The sequence below is a fragment of the Macadamia integrifolia genome, chromosome 2 (assembly GCF_013358625.1).
Source record: "Macadamia integrifolia cultivar HAES 741 chromosome 2, SCU_Mint_v3, whole genome shotgun sequence".
NCBI classification, from domain to species: Eukaryota; Viridiplantae; Streptophyta; class Magnoliopsida; order Proteales; family Proteaceae; genus Macadamia; species Macadamia integrifolia.
In genome coordinates this window covers 8368107-8390324 of record NC_056558.1, presented here as the reverse complement: position 1 = coordinate 8390324, position 22218 = coordinate 8368107, and the positions used below count along the sequence as shown (strand labels likewise).

General features: G+C 36.5%; 2 protein-coding genes and 1 non-coding gene across 3 annotated transcripts in view; 2 read left to right on the top strand and 1 right to left on the bottom strand.

Moving 5' to 3' along the window:
- LOC122063331 (isoamylase 3, chloroplastic) overlaps positions 1-11094 on the top strand; it is a 52582-nt gene extending 41488 nt beyond the window's left edge. The window contains exons 18-22 of the mRNA XM_042627052.1: positions 319-423; positions 509-607; positions 3518-3579; positions 8439-8547; positions 10520-11094. Of these exons, the coding sequence (XP_042482986.1) occupies positions 319-423; positions 509-607; positions 3518-3579; positions 8439-8547; positions 10520-10633 (489 nt within the window). The 3' untranslated portion in view covers positions 10634-11094. The remainder of the gene's footprint in view (positions 1-318; positions 424-508; positions 608-3517; positions 3580-8438; positions 8548-10519) is intronic.
- Positions 7879-7952, bottom strand: TRNAD-GUC. The gene has a single exon. It is a non-coding gene; the product is annotated as a tRNA-Asp (tRNA).
- A 10072-nt stretch (positions 11095-21166) lies between the features above and the next one.
- Positions 21167-21568, top strand: LOC122057925 (arabinogalactan protein 1-like). Its single transcript, XM_042620295.1, has one exon. It carries the CDS (start codon positions 21167-21169, stop codon positions 21566-21568), a length of 402 nt encoding a protein of 133 aa, XP_042476229.1.
- The last annotated feature ends 650 nt before the right edge of the window (positions 21569-22218 follow it).

The window sequence follows — 22218 nt, the reverse complement described above, 5'->3', positions numbered from 1 at the left end:
CCGACAGTAACACAGAAATATGATTTTTTTTTTCATTGGTACAAAATTTTGAAAAAAAAATAAATAAATAAATAAAAAATCAATATCCTTTCCCTTCTATTTGATTAATATGAAATCTTATCATTCCAGTTCTACTGTGTTGCTTGAGATCATTAATAGACTGCGAATGAATGCTGAATAATACCAGAATATCCAAATGCTTTTATACATGTTTAGAATTTTACAAAACTGAGTTTTTTAGCCGTCCTATCTAAACTTACTACTGACGTTCTTAATATTAATTGTTGTGCTGTGTTTGTGCATGATGGTGTCCTTTAGGGAACACCAATGATGCTAATGGGGGATGAGTATGGCCATTCACGCTTTGGAAATAACAATAGTTATGGACATGACACTGCGATAAATCATTTCCAATGGGGACAGGTAATATCATAATTTCTTTTGCTCCTTCATCAGTTCAGTCCAAATTTTTTGACTGACTAACAACTTATGTTTTCCGCAAGAACAGTTGGATGCCAGAAGCAGTAGCCACTTTAGGTTCTTCTCAGAGATGATAAAGTATCGCCGAAAGCATCCTGTTTTTGGACGTGAAAACTTTCTTGACAAAGTAAAACCCATTTGGCTTCTTATTTATCTAAATTAGTGTATTAATAATTGATTGCATTTAAAGCCTCTCTTTTTTGTTGTGTCTTTTCAGGATTGTAGATATTTGTTGCAAGTCATATTCTGTAAAACAATGGGTTTCTCCATTTCGGTTCCTGGGTTCTATGATATGAATTTTGTTCTTGTTATCATCGAACAAAGGGGAAATGATAAAATTGATATGATCCTTTACCTATTCAAATAAAAAATTTGTTTTATTAGAAAACACTTTATCTTTCAGGACATCATGAAGTTGAACATGGCACTTGTGGGATTTAAGAACTCAACCATTTTTCATGAACAGGAGATTCAGATTTCAAGTGGCAGTTTAAAAATTTCAGTCCTTTGCAACAGCAATAGGTTCCATTACTTAAAATCAGAAAGCACCATGATAATTGATTATCTATTTGTTTTCAGCAACAACCCATTTAATTAACCCACTGTCTAGTTTGTATCTTCTATTCAAGCTTGTCTACATATTATTTCTGAGTACCTTCATCCTAGTTTCTCAAGGCCTTAAACCCACTACCTTAATCCATGTCTTCTTAGTCCTTAAAAATTTCTTTGGAAATCTCATCATGGATTCTAAACGCATATGACTATATCATACTAATCAACTATGTATAAGAAACCAGTGGGGTCCCTTTGATATCAGTTCTAGCTTTGTGTTTCCCACTCTTTTGACTAATCTTTCTTACTGTCCTCATTTTTTTAATAGACACATTTTTCTTCTAAATAATTACTGCTTTTACTTTCATGCTATGAAGTTTTCCTTTTAGTTTGATTGATATGGGTGGTCACATGGGACTCCTGAAAGCATATGGCTATAGAGAATATTTCAAAGTGAGCTTACCTCCTTTTGATATAATTTACGTTCCAAGTGTCCTGCTGCTTCTCCCTACAGAAGTTTTGTTGTTGAGGCCCCAAATGGAACAGATGAGAGGGTACTCACCTTGCATTGAAAACTGGCTGCGAGGTCCTCCAAGTTGGGCTTTTGGCCAGCTGGAATAAGCTGACTTTTTTGCATAGCTAATCCTTAACCCGCAGATGGCTATATAACGGTGGAGAATATAACCCATTAACCAGCTTCCAATGGGAGGCACAACTGAATAGGGATATGAGATATGGAATACTCTAGCAGTGTTCTTCTTTATATATTCTTGTAGGGACCTTTGCAATAATAGAAGAATTAATGCAGTTCAATGTTTTAGAAAGGAATTCAGAAGACTGAACTACATCCAGGACTGCTATTTTTAAGCTATATTCTGGAAATTTGAGAAAATGTAGCAAGTATGGATGATCAGATATGAGGAACTGTTTAGATATGAAGTAAACAGTATCCAATAATCATATTTTAATTTTAGAAATAATATCCAGCAAGAAATAACCAGAATCATGGAACCGATTATGGGAAAACAGAGAAGAGAAAGGATATGATCGGATCAAGAGAAGAAGAATAGTAGGGAGTGATATCACCTGGCTATAGAAGAATCAGAACTAGAAGAAGAAGAGTAGAGGAAGAGCAATCGGCCAGATCTGGAACACTCCAATCCTGTATCCACAGCTCAATAGCTCCAAAAATCTTAGGAAAAGTAAAAATTCTCTACTTAAATCATGCTTAGCTGATGGGGGTGTATTACATTTACATATATATAAAGACCTTTTGAAACTCTTAAACTGTCTAATAAAAGGACTCCTAATCACTCACACACTAAGTAAATAGACTCAAAACAGAACTCAAACTAGTTAATAATTATCTTAATCTATTCAAGCGCTTAACTACTAATCCTGTGTACTAGTCCCACCCTCACTTTATGAGCTTATAAATTAGATCTGTTACAATGAAACCGAAGAAAAATAAAACACACAGCCTATAACATAACTACCCAAAGCTTGTTTTCAGCCCACTAAATTGTCAACTGCACCTTGTAGGCCTTCTAGACTTGTTAAGGCTCTAACCCTTCATATGGGACCATAATCTAGTGAAACTGCATCAAGAATCTTTTAAACAAGAGAAACCATCCACATATTTCTGTGGACATTTAATTTCTTGCAATGGAATGACTTCTTGTCTAAAAGAATTTGAAGGTGTTAATGTTGGGAGGTTGTTACAAATTGGCCAACGATGAATCTTTATTCTTTGTAAACATTAATGTAAAGGGTAATGTTTTATTTATATACTCGAGATTGCTTCACCTTGTTCTGTTGTGAACTTGAGATAATGATATTGATGCAGAATGTCTTTACTGTTGATTTAAGAGGTAAAAGAAGAAAGAAAAGTAGCTACCTGATCCAAAAGGAGAAGAAAAAACTGTTAAAATAGAACTTTAATATTTGAGTACTAGTGTAGGATCTAAATGTTCTCCCAATTCTCCTGTCTTGAGTTTCAACATTTTCTAGTTGAAATATTCCATGGATATACGTGCAACAATAAAGACATGATGTTTTTGACTGTATATTAAAACCTGTTATAAAAAAGAACATATGTTTGCCAATGCATTGAAAGAACTTAGCAAATTTTCCATCCTTGATTCAACAACCACGTCCCCCACCACACCACCCCCACCCCCACCCCCACCCCCAAAAAAAAAAAAAATTGGCGAATCCTTACCTGCAGCAAAACAAATTTTGCATTGTGACTTATGCTGAAGTTACTAGTTCACAGTTGATATAGAGCTTTCAAATATATATATATATATATATTTTTTGGCTGAGGCCAGGATCCTCTAACCTTGAAAATGTTGAAGATTGTGATTTGATACCATTCAGGTTATCATGAAATTCTTGGTGGCCTTTAAATCTATAGTCAACTTCTTTAGTTAAATTATTTCCTGTGATGTTTGCAAAATAATCTTGATCTACTACTTAACTGCAGCACAAAGTAACTTGGCATGAGGACAATTGGGACAACCATGAGAGCAAGTTCCTCGCATTTACGTAAGAAGACTGCTCATTTTGTTGATAACTTGGATGATCTATATTATGAAGTTGACCTTTTATGTTTTTCATGCTTACATACCTAATGGACTGAAATGACCGATATCTTGATGGTTGTAGAATTGTAGTACTTTATCATTATCTACACTATAGTTTATAAATTTTCGTTTCTGAATAATTTTGGTTTATTTCGATTTTCCAATTCACAAATTCAGTCCATAGAGTATACTATAACAAAAGATCGTATTTGGACTAATTTGAGAATTAATTGTTTATGTTTAAAAATTTTGGGACCAAAAAGGATCTATTCTGTAATTTTTTATTGAAATTTTGCTATTTTAAAAAAAAATAAAATATATATATATATTATTGAACTTTTTATAAAGAATCCAATTTTTTTAACTGATTACTTGGTTGCAAATTATTCTCAAGGATTTTTTTTTTTTTTGGGGGGGGGGAGGGGGGTTGAATAGTTTGGTTACTGAATATCTGCAAATTTTTTGGCTTGCCAAAATTCCCAAGTTTTTTTGGAATTTTTCAAACTGATTCCTGATTCTGTCCAATTTTTTCCTGAACAAAATTTTTCCAAACTATTCATGAATTATTTGTTAATTTTCTAATTATGATCTGCAACACATCTTACAATGAATAGAATGCATCTGGTCTATTTCCTTCTCTCTCTCCCCAAAGGTTTTGTTCTTTGGAACTTGTAGACAACACATGGAAGATGTCCATCGACAGCACTACTGAAGTAACCTTTACATGTTATTGTTTGCATTCAATTTCACTTATGTTATTGAACCATTTCTCTGCACACCCAGATTTTTCTTGCTTTTGCTCTTTCTAATAGATTTTACTGTCAAATGTATTATAAATTAGTTCACTAAAAAAATTATTATAATGTAAGGTTTAATATGAAATTAAACACTAAAATTATTATAATGTAAGGTTTAATATGAAATTAACAATAACAGATAGGATCAATGCTGGGTAAATTTCTGGATCACCTTTCCTGGTTTGCTGCTGCATTTCTGGTGTGAAGACGGTCAACATCATAGGTTCAGTGGTGGGTAAGCCTCTGTTTACTGATGGAAGAACTAAGCTTATGGACATGCTAGTTTATGCAAGGCTTTGCATCAAAAGTTCTGCTGCTGACCTTCATATGAACTCCATCATGATCTGATGATCCCTGATTCACTGATGACAAGGATTACTCCTTCAATCAAGCCATTGGCTTTGAATGGCACCCTCCTATTTTTGAGATTTGCCAAGTTTTGGGGAATTCAATATCTGCCTGCCTCCCCTGTCATTCTGAACCGGTGCAACCTCTTCTACCTTCAGTGTTGCAACTTCAGGTGTTCCTATAAATGTCCCCCCTTGCTCTTGCAATCACCATCAAGCCCTCACCATTTTTAGGTACCACCTTCTCTGGCGCTTCTCACCCAATCATTTCCTCCTACCAACCCTCCTATTGTCCATGAATCTCCATCACCCATCAGCCATAACCTTTCCTCCTGCCTCACCTCTGACATCGACAATGTCTTTGCTCCCTCTGATGACGTTGTCTACTCTTTTCTCTGCTTTCTCTGTCTACCCAGTTTGCCCTTCATCTAGTCCCTCTTAATGAACTACCATCTTTGCTACTCCCTGTCTTAGCCAATCTTGACCCTTCATTTCGCCTTGTCCTTAGTCGTCTCTTTCCTAACCCTCTCTCACACTGTTAGAATGTATGTAATAGGGGTACTTTAGGAACTGTCTTATGTTAAGTTGTCCTTATATGTATTTTCTTTTATTTCTCTTTCACCTCCCATAAGGAGGAATATGTAATTCCCCAAAGTATTAGTTGAATCTAATATAGGTGAGATGAGCAAAGGACTTACTCACATTTTGCTCTGCTTCATTCCAAAAAAATTAAAGGAACAACCAAACCTTTCTCTGCTTCATTCCCCAAAAAGAAGGTGCTTACGACCCATTTCTTTGCAACTTTTTGTATACTGCCCCAAGCTGGTGTAGACTCCCGTATTAGTGCTAACCAATCAACTTTCATCCCTGGTAGATCCATCACTGATAACATTCTTCTCTGTTTTGAGCTTGTCAGAGGCTTTGACAGAAAATCCCACCCTTGGCTACTCTTATGAAAATTGACATTGACAAAGCCTTTGATTCCTTATTTTGGGACTTTATTATCAGTTTCATGCATAAGATGTTCTTACCTATTATCTTCATCAACTAGATTTACCATTGCATTTCTTCCCCGTACTTTTCAATTTTGGTTAATGGTAGCCCCGTTGATTTTTTTGCTTTGTCTATTAGCATTCGCCAAAGCTGTCCCCTTTCCCCCTACTTCTTCACTTTGGCTCTTGAAGTGCTTTCCAGAAGTATCCAATCTCGTATGGACCAACACCTCATCTCTCCCATGTTCAATTGTAAAGCTCTTAAGATCGCCCATTTGTCCTTCGAAAATGATCTTATGATTTTCTCTAAGGCTGATTTCTCTTTAGTTGAGAACATTTTGCCCTGCTTGCTCCACTTTCAAAGTATGTCAGGCCTCATCAACTTCTCCAAATCTTTCCTTTTCCTAGCTGGTGTCAATGAGGTTGACATGTCTTGCTTTAGACTGATGTCTAGGTTCTCTTTGGGCCACCTACTGGTCAAGTATTTGGGTTTACCTTTGATCCCCTCCAAGTTGACTGCCCACCATTGTTCCCCTATTCTGGATTGCTTGCACAAAAGGTTACAATTTTGGAAAAGGAACCTTCTCTCTTATGTTGACCATCTTGAGTTGATTAGATCTTTTCTTCAGGCCTCTTACATCTACTGGTCCGGCATTTTTAGGCTCCCTCAGTCTACTATTTTGAAGTTGTAGTCTCTCATGTGTTCCATTCCTTGGAAGTGTTGTGATACTGCCAGATTCCTCCAGCCTATCAGTTTAGGCTTCTATATATCTCTCCAAAGATGAAGGGGGCCTTGGCTTGAGAAGAATCTAAGATGTCAATCATTTTGGCATCCTCAAGCTGATTTGGAAGTTAGCAACTATGTGGAAGAGCGTTTGGGTTGGCTAGGTCTACTCTCACCCCTAGGCAATGACTATTTGCACTACTCCGTCATTATATGATGCCTCCTAGGTCAGGTCTGAACCTCAGACCTCTTGCTTATGGGATTGTTAGATCTCATATTGATGACAGATCATCCACTAAATTCTAGTTTGACCCCTATCACCAGCAAGGAGTTCTTCACTCAGTCAGAGAGAGCTATTTGTAGTTCCAGTCAATATAGTTTTAGATACTATATGACGGGATGGTTGGCCTCCCGCCCCCCCCCCACCCCCCATTGACAGCCATCTGAAGTGCTCTGCTGGGCATCCCCAGAAGACCCATTGGTAGTAGTGATATTGACTCTTGGTCTACTACCTCAACGGGTCTCTTCAGCGCCTCGGCTTGGGACCTCATCAGGGCTCGTGGTTGCTTTAAAGTTTGGTGCAATTTGGTCTAGTTCAAGAGCAACATCCCTCACTACAGCTTCACTTTTTGGAGCTTTTTCTCTCGTTGCCTCCCGACTCAATCTTTACTTATCCATCGGCAGATTCCTATTCCTCTCCAGTGTTGTCTCTGTTGGAATGTCTCTTAAGATGTGGATCAGCTCTTCTTTGACTGCCCTTTCTCCTTTGCAGTTTGGAATGGTCTGCTGGCCAAATGCTGGCCTAGAGAAGAAGAATTCTGCACTTTGACAAACAATGGATCTGGGTGGACACATCTTTTGCTGGGAAATGCTGTTGTGACACGGTGAAGAAATTAGCTTTTGGTTCTGCAATCTTCCAAATTTGACTTGAGCGTAACCTCAGAAGGTGGACCTCTAAGTCTACATCATTTCAAGTTTTTAACAGATTTGGAATTTCATTTCGTTGACGTCAAATCAAAGTTTTCTGGGTCTCATGCCCGGTTTGCTGATATCCCAAGAAATAGGCTTATTGTAGATTCTTGGCATAGTTGTCAAGCATCCAAGCGGCTTTGTTTGGATTGGCGCCTTGCTGGTGTTACCTTAAGTTTTTACCCTCTCAACCACCTTGGTTTGCCTAGGTGCTGTGACAACTATGATTCTTGGGGTCTTTCACCTTCTATTTTACAAGTCAATGCCCCCCCTCCCCCACCGCCGCCACACAAAGGCAGGGCTTTGTGAGTTGTATTATTCTTTTCTTCCCCATCCTTCGGGATTCCTTGTATTTCTATTCTTTGGTAATTCTTGTTCACCAAAAAAGAAAAGAAAAATTGATGGATTCAGAGGATACTAGGTCGGGCCTGACGGGACTGACGGGGCTCGAACCCGCAGCTTCCGCCTTGACAGGGCGGTGCTCTGACCGATTGAACTACAATCCCAGGGATTGGGGGTGTACAGCATACATATTCTTATGATTTTGTTATTAATTAAATTACATTTTTGTCCCTTCTCTTGGAAATAGTTGTTTAAACATGTCTCCTAATACTACCAGACAACCTTGACTGCCTCCTATATATGTCAAAGTTGCACAGCTCAACATACTCACAATTGGAAAAGACGGTATTGTCTTTTAGGATGGATTTAACTTCTTTGTATGATGATAGGAAATCAAAGTTTTGAGAAGCGTTACTATCTTGGCCTTCCCTTTTTTTGTAGCTGTACTTCCTGTTTCATTGTTGAGACGTGTCGTAATAAAGTCAATATGTAACCACCCCCACCCCCCCCCCCCCCAAAAAAAAAAAAAACCCCAAATTGGGGAAAAATAGTTCACGTAATTATACAGCATGAGAAGTGTATCTAACCATATGTGCTATGACCTTTAAGGAATGGAGCATCTTACTGAAAAAAAATGTTTTCTCTTTCAGACTTCACGATAATCATGAGGGAGACATCTACGTGGCATTCAATGCACATGACTATTTTGTTAAAGCTATATTACCCTCACCACCAAACAAGAGGCGCTGGTTCCGAGTGGTATGCTTTTCGTATTTTTTTTTTTTTTGGTAAAGAGCTTTTCATATATTTTATGCCATATAGCTAATTGAACTCTCTTATCACTGTTCTTTGCATAGTCATAATGATGTTAGAAGGTAGACCAGAACCACCATTACCTGAACAAGAGGCCAACTAAACTGAGATTTATCCACTGATCCTAAGTTTTTTTGTAAGTTTAAAATTTTTCTATAGTAGGAAACTTTCAAAACCCTTTAGAACAAGGAACAAATAGATTCACTAAATCTAGAACTTTGAGGCCCCACATCTGTTTGGTATCGGTGTGAAGGGAAATGAAGGTTTTTTTTTTTTTTTTTTTTTTGGGGTGGGGGGGGTGTGGTGGAATGTAAAGAATCGAGGGAAAGAGAAATTTACAAGTGTCTAAACAAAGCATGCACCACCCAAAAGTCAAGTGGAGGGGAAAGAAGGCTACAATGGGGACGAGGGCAAACCTTAGGAAACAACAATAAACTTGTTCCTTGGGGAATCGATAACATTAAAATGGGGTAAAATTGAGAGCTTAGAGCTAACATCAAAGTTGATGGATTTCCAAATCTTATCAATGGATCGGGAGTTGGAGGTCCATCTAACCCAAATATGATTGATAGCAACAACAAAGGCAGGTTTTCCGATTACATCACACGGAACTGAAGTAAAAACCTAATTAAAATGAAAAATTTTATTATCATTACTAACAGTAATTGTGTAATTGACTATATCTTTCAAAATTTAGTAATTAAATTGTACTTCACGTTTCATTGAAATTCCTTGGATTTGAATAGGAAAATAAAGAATTGAAACGGCAGTTACTCTTTGCTAAGATTAAGTTACACAATAATGATTACAAGATTTTCTTTATAAATCTATTTCCCTTCACTTCAAAAGACAGAGCCTAATACACGATAAATTCTCTCCAATGGAAAGAGGTTAATTATCTTAAATGACAATGATAGCTGGTACATAATTGTAATGAATCATTCATCTCAAGAGATAAAATATGGTGTTCCATTTCACTGACAAATACAGAGTTGTGCTTGACCTGCGGGAGGATAGAAGTTTCATCCATCCTGTCATAGTTGTCCAAGCTTCGCCTAGGTGTCACCTAGGTGACCTTTGATGGCTTCCTGTCTTCTTGATGCTAAAAGCCGATGACTTGACATTTTGAAACTTTTCCTAACCCTAGTTTCATAGTCAACCAGAAAAAGATCAACCTTGGTTTTTAAGGGAGTATATGATGCTCAAGGTATGCCTCAACACCAATCAACTTGCCAATCCACCTATCGGATGAGGCATTCCCCAAAAGGACACAATTCGTACCTTTGGAAGGCAGATATTTGCGACTGACACCATCACCATGTTTTTCTAGGAAGTAGTGGATGATACTTGTTTAATCTTTGCATTTGGGATGCTGCCTTTTTCCCTTTGTTTATATTTTTCGCATTTGGATATTGCCTTTGTCACCTTTTTTTTTTTTTTTCCAAGCAGCCTTACTTTGAGTTCCGTAAGGCTGCATTTGTTTCGATGTAAATACTGTACGGGACTTCTTTTTTTTTTTTGAAAACTATACGAGACTTGTTGAGAACTAATAAAAATTTATATATGGATTGGCATTGGGGAAATATTTTGCTGCAATGTAATATGAAAAGTTAGAAAATTACCTCCATTCCAAAATAGTGATGGTATCTTGTTCATTGGTACTCTTGGAAACCATGAGGGATTCCACCTCCATCATAAAACTGGATTTGTTTTCTCATTTAATCATGTTCAAATGTGTTTATTGGTCAACTCCAACAAAAAAGAAAAAAAAAATGCCAAATGGCAGGAAAATATAAATTAAAATTCATTAGTCCCGGTCAAAAAAAAAAAAAATTATTACGTAATCATTATGCTTGAAGAAAATATTTTACAGTGGAACAAATGCAGCCTAAGCAACCATTTTGATGCTGAATTGCAGGTAGACACCAATCTCAAGTCTCCTGATGATTTCATTCCTGAAGGTGTCCCGGGCATTGGAAGTACATATAATGTTGCTCCTTACTCTTCAATTCTTTTCGAGGCAAAATCATGAAGGTCAACGGAAGCCACTAGTGGTTGATAACCTGGAAATGATACTCATTCAGAAATATACGAGGAAGTTGGTGAGAGTGAAATTTTTCTATGTTAGAGCAATGTTACAGGGATAATGGCACGCGGCCATAGGCTCACTTTGTATATATAAATAATTCCCTGTAAATAACACCTACTGTTATTGTTAGAACTTATGGTAGTAGGTATCCTGTTTTTTGTTACCATTAGTAATTTTTCAATTTTAACCTTTTTTATTTTCTTGGAATGAAGCATATAATTTAGGAGGCGGTTTCCCTTCACCCAAGGTGAAGGAACTAGGAAGAATTCATTTCCTTCACCGATGGAGAACAATGAGGAGGGGAAAAAACTAACAAAAGGAAAAGATTCTCTAAGTTGCTGAGGCAGGGTACATTAGCATTTATGTGTCTATTTCTTTCATATGAAATGATTTCATTGGCTTCCTATGTGTGATACTGTTTTTTCATATCTCATTGATGTACTATTCTATGCTGGTTGCTCAGATTACCTTCTCCCTATAACAATTTAGAATATTCACTCTTCCAAACACAGACATGAGGCACTATGACCATTAATCATGCATATTCACCGGAAAAAAAAAAAACCCATTAATCATGAATGGTTAATAGGGTATTTTGTTGACCTTGTGGGCAGAGGAGTAACCCTGACTTGGGCTTTGAAATGCAAATTGTTCTTACTGTGCCTCAGTCATAAAATGTAACAGCTATGTTGATGTTTGTAAAGACTAGGTGGTCCAATCTAAGGGATCTTTGCTGAAAATTGACTGTTCGACATCAGCGGCCCTGGAAGGTCTCACGTCTGGGGCCTTTTCTTATGTCAAGGTCGAGGGCACTTGATAACAGACAAGTGGACCTTCATGTTAGTGGGTCCACCGTAAATCTCTTCCAGACCTAAAGCAAAAAAATATAGTATGCTTTTATTCTCTTTTTTGAGAGAGACATTTGTGTCATGAATCATGATTGGCCATCTAGTTCTAATTCTATTCAATTTTATGTCCAGACAAAACAGAAGAGGGTAGCTCTGGTCTAACTTGGTTTGACCATCAGGTCTAATCTGGTTTCCAAGACTACAAGTTTGATCATCCAGTCCAATCCAGTTTTCAATGGTTGACTGGTAGTACTATGTCAATTCGGGGTAGAAGCGAGTTGAGCCTTGTTTGGCATACTTGTAAATTTCAAAACAGAATGGAACTGAGCTTGGTCTGACCCAGCTCAGCTCATTTTGGTTCAAAGTGATTTTCACCATTACATGCACTCCCTTGGGCATACTTGAGTATGCTTATGGGCCTTCCATTTCTGGGATGACTTCTCGGTTTTATGTAATAAAAATATCAAAGTTATATTTTGAGGGAAATCTTGTTGTAATCAAAGTTAGTGAAAACAAACTTCCCTGTAGTGGGTAGTTTGGTTCTATTCATTTTTTGAACAAATGCAGAAATTCTACCCAGCCTATGATGTGTTTGTGGATATTGCCATTAATGTTAGATTAGGAAATTCTCACATTCTAGGTGAATATGATGTAGTAACAGACTGTTTTCCTATATAATTTAATATTTCTTTTGATTATAAAAAAAGTCGTAAATTTACCTCTTTCTTTCTTCCCTTCTTTTTTTTATACATTTCTTCCTTTAATTTAGATAAAATCCTGTCATGTCACACATGTATTAAAAAATGTACATGACTCTTAAAAATGATATAATAAATCCATGGGAAAATGATGTATATATTAGTGGGATATAATAGAATAACACATGCTAGCACTTTATTAACCATTAGATAGAGCAGAAGGCATGTCATCTATTCGTTGCTACTATCATTGTATCAGCCGTGATCATGCTGCTCCAATATCATCATCTCCAACCATCTTCACCATTGCTGTTATTGCATTCCTTTTATTCCTTATCAGAATCCCCAGTGTCGTCATTGGAAAGATGTCTACCGGCGATCAACCCCCCTATCTCCTCCTCTCTAGAATTGTAGCCTTTTCTATTCTTTAACAGCCTTCATCATATTTCGGCTGCTGAAAAACTTTATGGACCAAAAACAGTTCATGCAAAGGATTTAGTTATCGGTATCGGTTTGAATGGTCAATTTTGTCTTTACGTTTCAAAAGGATAAACTTTTCTACAATTTTACCTTTATTCCGATATTAATACCCGATCTAGATTGGCCAAGTATCGTCTCTAATATTGATACAATACAGCCAATATGACCGATTCAATACCAATACTTAGAACCATGATCACCGCTCATCTCTCTCCCCATTTTTGTTGAGAGAGAGAGATGCAACAACAACGGAGAGAGATGGTTGAGATGTCATGTCCAATTCAACGGGCAATAAGTGTTGTCCCATTAGATCTCCTCTATGTGCAAGTCATTTTTAAAATATTTTAAAAATTCTTTTTTACGTTAAAATAAAATTAAGAACAATCAAAATCAAAAGAAAGGTCCAACTTTCTAATTGACACACACCTGGGTTACAACAAGAACAAGATACTTACACCTATTTTTGTTGACCATATATTTTTTAATCCAATGCAAATTCTCCCAACCATGCACTTGATCTCACTCTCGAAACTTCCTTCATTTTCAGTTTGTGCGTGGGATGGCTTCCCCAAGTTGACAGGTGGTCTAAAGTCAGCTTTGTGTCCATTGAGAGCAAATCAAGACTCAAGATCTTCTCATTGCTTCTCTCATTGGGGGAGTTTTGGACCACTGGTCGTACCAAGTGAGGGAAGGAACTTTAAAGGCGGGGGGAGAGGGGACCATCTTGAAATGTTCCCTTTTCTATGTGAAGACCAAACATAATCCTTGAAACTTGAAATCATCACAATTCACATGAGAGTGACTCCTAGTGTCCGACAAGGATGGGCACCACCGCACCAGTACTGGACCACAATCCCAATCTTCAATATTTTTCATGAAAGAAGAGCAGAAACCTTCCCACTGTTCCTTGTACTTTCTTAGTTCTGATTGACACAAACCAACCCAACTAGTGTTAATTGTCACATTTCACTTAGAACACTGTTATTAAGTGTCAATATATAACGGAAATCGTTTATCGGAATTAAAATTGATGGATTATAACCGAATCGAACCGCACTATGGTAAATTAATTCGATTTTGGTTTTATACGTCATAATTCTAGTTCATAATTTAACCGAATCAAAAAATCGATGGTTAACTGACACCTAGTATTAAAGACTTAAAGTGTTTTGAATTTCGATGGGTCTCTACGAAAAAATGGGTGAAAAAAAAATAAAATAAATAAATAACAAAGTACTAACCGAGAAGGGAGTTTCACTTTCACACAATGACCCTTGTTGATTTTCTAATTTCTAGGATCATAGTTAATTAGTTATAATCTGTGTAGTCTTTTACATAAAAAGTATATTGTCTTTGGCAAAATAAATGCATATTATTTGAATTCTTTAGGAAATTTAATATATGTAGGATTCACGCTAGTTGTAAGATGAAAACAATTTTCTAAAATGACACTATTAACCCCATGTAAATCGGTTGTGAACCCAATAACAAAAACTGACTAAAAACTGCTAAAACCGAAACTGGATGAAAATGATTCTGATTTAACCTTATTCCTATCCGATGCGGTTTTGGTTTCATCTTATCAAAATGTAAATCGAACCGGAACCAAACCGAATAACCAAAACAGCACCATTTGACACCCCTAAGTGTAATATCACTTTCCATTGAAACATCAAATTGTAAGGGCCGAACAACCCTATCCTAACTTCTTTAGGGGCACATTTGGAGTGATATGGTCCTATGGTGTCACTTTCTTAGTGGGTAAGCCTGTGGCAACGGTTAACTTGGAAACAGCCTGCGAAGCAAAGGGTAAAGCCGTTAGATAGTAGAACCTTAATCTGGTGCCTTAGACCAACTTGGCCATTTCAACTTGAGATAAATTATATGATTGTTGTCATTTTCAACAATGGTAAATGCAACGGTAAAGTCCAGTTTACAATTGAGTTGTTAAAATTATCTAATCTTCCAAACTTTTTTTTTTTTTTTTTTTCTATATGGGGAATCAAACTTGGGACCGTGCATCTATCCACACAATCTTCAATTTATCCTAACCATATGGGTAAAATCCACGGATGGGTCAAACAATATTTCAATATGTGATAAGATTCGAATGCTAAACGAATTGTATCCTTTCAATTGGAATTTTTTTTTGAGTTATTGATGGCATGATATTTGTCACAATATAAAATGCCATATGAACTACCATAATCCAAATCAATTGTTAGAAAATTAAAATTATGGTTGAACCATATTCTTCTAACTGAAATAGTATATACTGATTTAAAAACTTAAGAAAATTTGGCTATATCATGATCAACTGCTAACATGTTCTAAAATCTTTTGTGCTTGAGGTACCTCAGATATATTTTTTATAGGGAACCTTAAATGCGGATATCATAAACAAGAGTTAACTCTGGTAAAATTTTACTCTTATTCATCTATAAAACCTAATAAATAACCTACAGTAACTAAAATTAATTACTAATATTATTTAAATATGGTGAGATAAAAGTATTTTCTCTTACTTTTTTTCAGCATAAACAGAGTAAAAATGTTGAACATTAAGAAAACACTTAAATTCACTTCTAAAAGTTCCATCAATAGTTTAGTAACAAGTTTTTACAAGAAAAGTATCAAACTTTTTCTAGGAGAAAATCAAAACAACCACTAAATTTTTAAAGCACTTTCAATTGATAGGGTATGTTGAAGAAAAGATGGGCATAACAAGGCAGGTAAACCAACATTTTACCATTTTTTTACAACATTTTAAATTAATAACTATATTTTAAAGTCACTTGCGTGACAATTTCCAAATGTGAGTGCCTACAACATAGAGCTTAGTTAAAAGCTATTGCAGAGTGAATCCAGGTATCTACACATACATGGATTAAAATAAAAATTAGGAAAATGATAGGCAAGCCATATGTTCCAACTTTCAAGTAAACTTGTGGGTGGTAGGCACATGACCACATGGGGGTGACAAGGGAGGGCAAGGGTTTTTCACTGGAGAGAGGAGAAAAGCAGCCACAAAATTAGGCACACCGCAAGCGTGTCCGAACTTTTCAGAATAAAAATATATATAAATTTTAAGCTATATTGAGTTAACAAATAAATATTTTCAAAAAAAGATGAATCCTCGGACTTTGATTAAATTGGATCTATAAGTTTAGAATTATTTGAATCAAAACTTTATTTTACCTTAGCTATAATCTTAATTGATAGAGTGACTCTTTAAAGTATACTTTCAAAAATTTGAATCTTAGGGTGCTTGTGGCTTCACTCTGGGAGAATACATTCAAATATTCTAGCGGGAGTGGCACTCCAATGAGAGAAGGATTTAGCCTTGAAGGTCCACACTTCAGAATTTTATAGGAAAAGTTGGAATTAAGTAACCCTTTTTTAATATAAACATGAAGCATGGGACTCAAAAGGTATAATGATTCTCTTTTTCAATCAATATAAGCTTCTATTGTTAAGGATGTTATAGAAATTATTGCAAAGAAAGAAAGTTAATGATAGTCTTAAAAGTGATTATTATTTCAATAATAATGAATTAAGGTGGCAAACCATTGCGTAGGATTTCAAACTAGTACCTAAGCAATTCATGGGGCAACGCTTCGAATGGGCAACAATCCATATGTCGAAACCATTTAAACGATTGGTGGGTGCTTAGATCTGGTAGACATTAATGGACAAATGAATCTCTTGATGCTTGAACAAAGGGTAGAAAAATCTAAGATGATCAAGAGATTGTTCAAATCAAAATGAGTGTAAAAGAATATATGGAAGTGCACCAGTGGTGGCATACTGGGCCGTCAATCTCGATACAAGGGAGCCCCTTGTCATAACCTGCCCACTGAAGGCCCACAAGCCAAGCCCAATGGCTTAGTAAGGCCAAGTTTCTAGAGATTTCTACCAAAGTGTGGAACTCTAGATATTTTATAAGGAAATATTATGGGAGGTTTCTAGAGTTCTCCACTAAGGAGGTGGGAAGCTTCTAGTTTCCACCCCAATCGTTGGATGTAAGACACATGTACATATCTTAGCCATTCATTGTAACTAGGAGTGACTATAAATAGAGGTACCCTCATTTAGCCAAGGCACCAAGCAAGTGAGTTCTCAAGCCTTGTACTTAAGAGTTCTCTAGTGCAATACAAGTTTATTCTTCTCAAACTTATTCTTGTGTTCACTTTTTCTCGTCCCAAATCCTTTAAGGAGGGTGGGTTAGGCTGATTTAGTACTAGTGGGAGTGCTAAGTGCCAACGCGATTGCTTATAAAGGTCTAAGGCCGTGACACCCCGCTCTCTACCACATATGGCCCGGGACTCAACTTCATTCGTTGCCTTTCCTTTGAAGTTCAAGTTGGGACTTGGGAGCAGACGAGTAGTTCTTCAGAGCGCGAAGTGAAATTTGACACGTGGCATAGTTAAATTATTTTCTAAATATCCAACGGTAATTAGAGTTTTTTTTTTTTTTTAAATCCTCTATTAAACGAATAAAAAAATAGTTTCCAACGGTAAAAAATAGACCCAATGATTTGGAGGAATATTCAAATGGGAAATGTGAAGAAGAACACCTGTCCCATGTTCATTGGCAAGGCTTGCTGTCAACCACTCCTGACTCTTCGTGCCTATAACGGCTAGTTGGTCGTGGGCTGGCGTGACAGGCGGACTTTTTCTTTTCTTTTTCTCTCTTTTTTTGTAAAATAGTGACAGCCGGACCTTAGAATGCAAATAACATATTAAAATGGGTTAATGGCCCACTCCATACTTTATTTACACTTCAACCCAAAAAAATTACTTTATTTACACTATTTTGTATGTTTTGAACTCCACCAAATATGTCCGTCCATGACTTGTATATATAGTCTTACCAGATCTGGGTTAGTAGGAATGCGTAAAATGGTGGGAGGAGGAAATTTTTGTCCTCTTTTAAATATTCGAGCAAATATTATGTAGGCAACCGTTTTCATACATTAATATCAAATATAGTTGTTACCAAAAAAAATATATCAAATATAGTTTATATTTCAACTGATAGTAGGTGCAAGTGTGTTGACCATTTCATTTTTTCTTTTAGGTAAACGTACGTTTCATACTTTTGTGGATAAGTATTATTTCACATATCAAGTTTCCTCCGTAAAAATAGGTATGATTTATTAGGTTTTTTTTATTGATACCCCCATCATAGGAGTGTCAAAACCTAGGCCGAATCAATGAAATCGATCAAACTAAATTGGAATCATCAAAATCAATTTGAACTTAATGAATCATATTTCAGGCTAAGGTTTTGTGAGCTCGAAACCAAACTAGACCACATTGAAATTGATAAAACACTAAATCGAACTTACAAACCCAGATTAAAAACCTATATATAACGTGATATGAAATTAATACCAATCCAAAATTCATAAAAAAAATATTTTTTTTCTATACTTTTAAATATATTTACATAAAACCGAAACCAAACTAATAGTGAATCAATAAGAGAAGTCAATAAAAAACTGAAAAATATAATCAAATCAAAACCAAACCAAAACTAATGCATCCTATTGGTTCATGTTTCAGTTTCATTCAATCTCACACCAAAACTAATAAAATCAAATTGATAACAGCCCAAATCGACTGATTGACACCCCTACCCCTTAAGGTGTTAGATGACGATCCAGATCTTCTCAAGTGTGCCAGCCTTTCCAACCCATATCGGATGTCTAGCAGCACCGGGGCATGCACCTCCAAGTACCTCTTAGCCATCTAATGTGCACTAGAGGAGGTTGACACACTAGTGAGGATATCGTTCTATTAAATGATGTGTAATCATTATTTTTCTTTTTTTTTTTCCTTTTAGTGTAATACACTCTTATTTTCAACGAGTATATATTGCCATTTCACATGTATATTTTTACTCTTTTAATATAATATGTATTTTTTTCAATGAAGGTAAATATTAAGATACTATCATTTCATAAGTATACTTGAAAATATGTATGACAATGACAACTTTTAACTATAACGTGATGATAAGTTCTAAAAGAAAAAACATAAAAAGACGTAATGACGAGTCAATTTTTAAATTATTTTTGAAAACCCTCATAATCCTAACTTAAATAAATTTTAGGAATAAAACAAAACATAATTAAATAAAAGGTGTCGGTTAGACACTCCATTGGTTATTTGTATAAGGGAAGTTTTAAAAATTCCACTATTACATTATTAATGCAAAACCTTTGAAAAAACTAATTGAAAACAATGCTTAGTACAAATAAATTGCCAATTTATGAAGGTTTTTTTTTCCGAAATGCAAGGAAAATTAAATGATTAAGTTTGACTTTAAATTCAATACATGAATGATTAAATTCCAACCTTGCTTTGTCTATTCAATAGTTGAAATCATCATATAACCATTACATTATATATAGACCACATAGACAAAGAAAGTTTCTTTGTTTTTTGATTTTTTTTTTTTGGTAGAAGAACCCCAACCCATAGGATTGGAAAGGGAATTTATTCATAGATTACATGTAGTAATCACGGATGGAGATTGACAAATCTCCAATATCCATGGATCGGAATTTGACCAAATCATTGCACACGTTATCGATAGAGCTCTCCTAACCAGAAAGTTTTTTTGTAGAAAAGAATTTGTTGTTATAATTTAAGAAGAAGGTGAATCAACACGTTACCCTCTTATATTGATATCATATACAATTTGCAGTGGATGTTCAATTCATTTATCAAGGAATTAAAGTCATTTAAATAGAGAGAGAAGGGGGAATGTATCCTTTTCTCTTAATTTGAAAGGAGAAGTGCCCATTACCAACCAAAAAAAAAAAAAGAGAAGAAAAAGTGCACCAATGAAATACCGCGAAACAGTATCATAAATAGGAATTTTATCCTCCAACCCTCAGGAACAGTATTAGAGGATAGAAATTTTATTCTCCAACTGGTCATAAGGACAATTTAAGGAACCTACGTCACAACACGATTACTCATGGCTGGATGCATCACGGATCTACTTACCCCGTAAAACTCGACCACGACTAAGTCGATTGGTTACCTTCAACTTTTGAAACCGCAACGCGGGTATGGAAAATTATAATTGGGAAATTTTCTAATCTTCCTAAAAAAATATGGGAAAACAAAGGAAAGTAAATAATAATAATAATAATAATATTTAAGGTAATTACTAATTACTTGAATTAGTCTTTTTTATATTCTGGGATTCTTCTTAGTGGCACAGGTCAAATGACATCATGGGGTACATGAAGGGAAACTTCCTTTGGGTAGGAGGGCACATGAGAAGGGAATAGAATATAATATAAGAATAATATATATATTTATACCATTATATAGCATATGTATGGGAGCAAGTTCTACGGACGGTGGCCTGTCCATAAGTTTTATATGGATGTTCAACCTAATTGTGCCACATGTTAGTTTAGTTGGGGTTATAATTTTATGGACAAGTGGACGACGGACAAGACGTGCATCTGACAATTGGTAAGCGCGTGCGTTATTAGCTGTTGGATGCATTAAAGGGAATCCGGGTCTGGTAGGTTCGAGTATTTGGAATTAGCATCATGTTGATAAAAAAATTAAGAAAAATTTAGATTTAAAAAAGGGATTGAGTTTCTTATTCAGACTGGGTGGCATATGTCAGTGCCTCCCCTAGCTCTCTCCTTTCGATATAAAGGATGATATGCAAAGATTTTGCCCCAATTTCTTTTGTATACCGATCGAGCATCGTATTGCCTACGCGGTTCCGAATCATCTGATACGATTCCCAAATCCTCGCCAGATGTACCGCGTTTGGAAGCACAATATAAGGAAATATATTTCAATTTAGCATCATCCACCTGTACGCCTCAGATGTAACCGTTCAGTAACCGACCCTGAAGACATAATGTTTGAACCGGAAACAAATTCTTAGCTGTCAAAAAGAATCCCAACTCAAATCGAAACCCTAAAAAACGGCTACTTGTTCTCTCTCTGTACGGTCTTTCCGAAATTAAATAAGAAGACTAATAAGGAGATTGGGTAAACGCTTAAACGGCTAGTAGACCAGGTCAAATTTACGAAAACATCCTTTGGTCATCGACGTGGCAACACAGAAAGACAGTTAGAGCCGGTGGTGAGACGTGGGAAGATAAAATCCCGCGTTACTTAGTTGGCTCCAACTCCTAAAAGAATAGATTATAATAATTTATAGAAACAAAAATGGAAATCTAATTTACGAAAACAAAACCTCGTCAATTGGCCAACCGACCTTAAACCCTCCCACTCTCTCTATAAATACCAGACCTGAACAGAGTTCTTACTTCAAACACATCTCTCTGACTCTTTAATTTTCAGTTTCTCTCTCTTGGTTAGTTTCTATCTCTCTCTCTTATCTCTCTCGGTTTTTGATCTCTTTCTTGCTCTGATCTGAAGAAGAAGGAAGAGAGGATAGCAATGGCGTTCTCGAGATTTGTAGTTTTGATGGTTTTGGCTCTGGTGGTGGAATCAGCCTTTGCACAGGCTCCAGGAGCGGCACCTAAAGCGGCGCCAGTACCAACCAAGGCTCCGACTGTAGCTCCCACTGTAGCACCAACAGTTCCACCGGCGGCTGCTTCTACTCCTAAATTGTCACCTCCACCGGCTGCTGCTCCTACTCCTGTGGCGACTTCTCCGGTTTTATCTCCACCATCACCTCCTCCATCTACCTTGGCTCCATCTGCGCCAGTTGCTCCAAGTCCTTCTGCGATCGCCTCTCCTCCCACAGAAAGTCCTACATCACCAAACAGTGGCGTTGCTTCTTACGGAGTTGGAGCGGCTGTTCTCTTGACCGTCGCCTCCGCTGCTTTTATGCTGTAGATCTGTTGATCGGAGCTCTATTTCTCCCCTTCCGCATGGGGTCATAGTTTCATAGATTTAGATCTTGCTTAGTTTCTTTTTCTTAATTTCTTTTATTTATTTGTATTTGGTTTACTCTTTATGAGCGTTTGATTTGTGGCGCGGTGGTGGTGGTGGTGGTGGCGGCGGCGGCGGTGCTGGTGGTGGGGGTGGGACTGATTTTGATGGGATTTATGTTGATTCGTTTCTCTACCCTTTGTTCTTGTTAGTTTTATTCATTGTCATTATAAACATTGGATTCTTTATATTTATTTCAGGATTTTGAGCGTTTCTCTATTTATTTTCTTCTTCATTATTAATTCTCGTTGATTATTGTTTAGTGATCTTTAGGGTTTCGGTTTCAGTTTCACTGTTTTTTGAGATATCTTAATGGTGAATGAGTCAAATTAATTTAAGGAAAGCATCACCACTAAGAGAGAGAGAGAGAGAGAGAGAGAGAGAGATTTTGGACTTTAGGTGGGTGGAACGAACACATGGGGGTTGGTGGGGGTAAAGGTGTGGGAGGGAATCGAGGCCAGCTGTAACGGTGCGTTTTTTAGGTTTTGTCTAGGAGGTGGTGTGGTGGGCACTAAGGAAAGTGGGGCGTAGGGTCCCTTTTCCAGAGATCACGT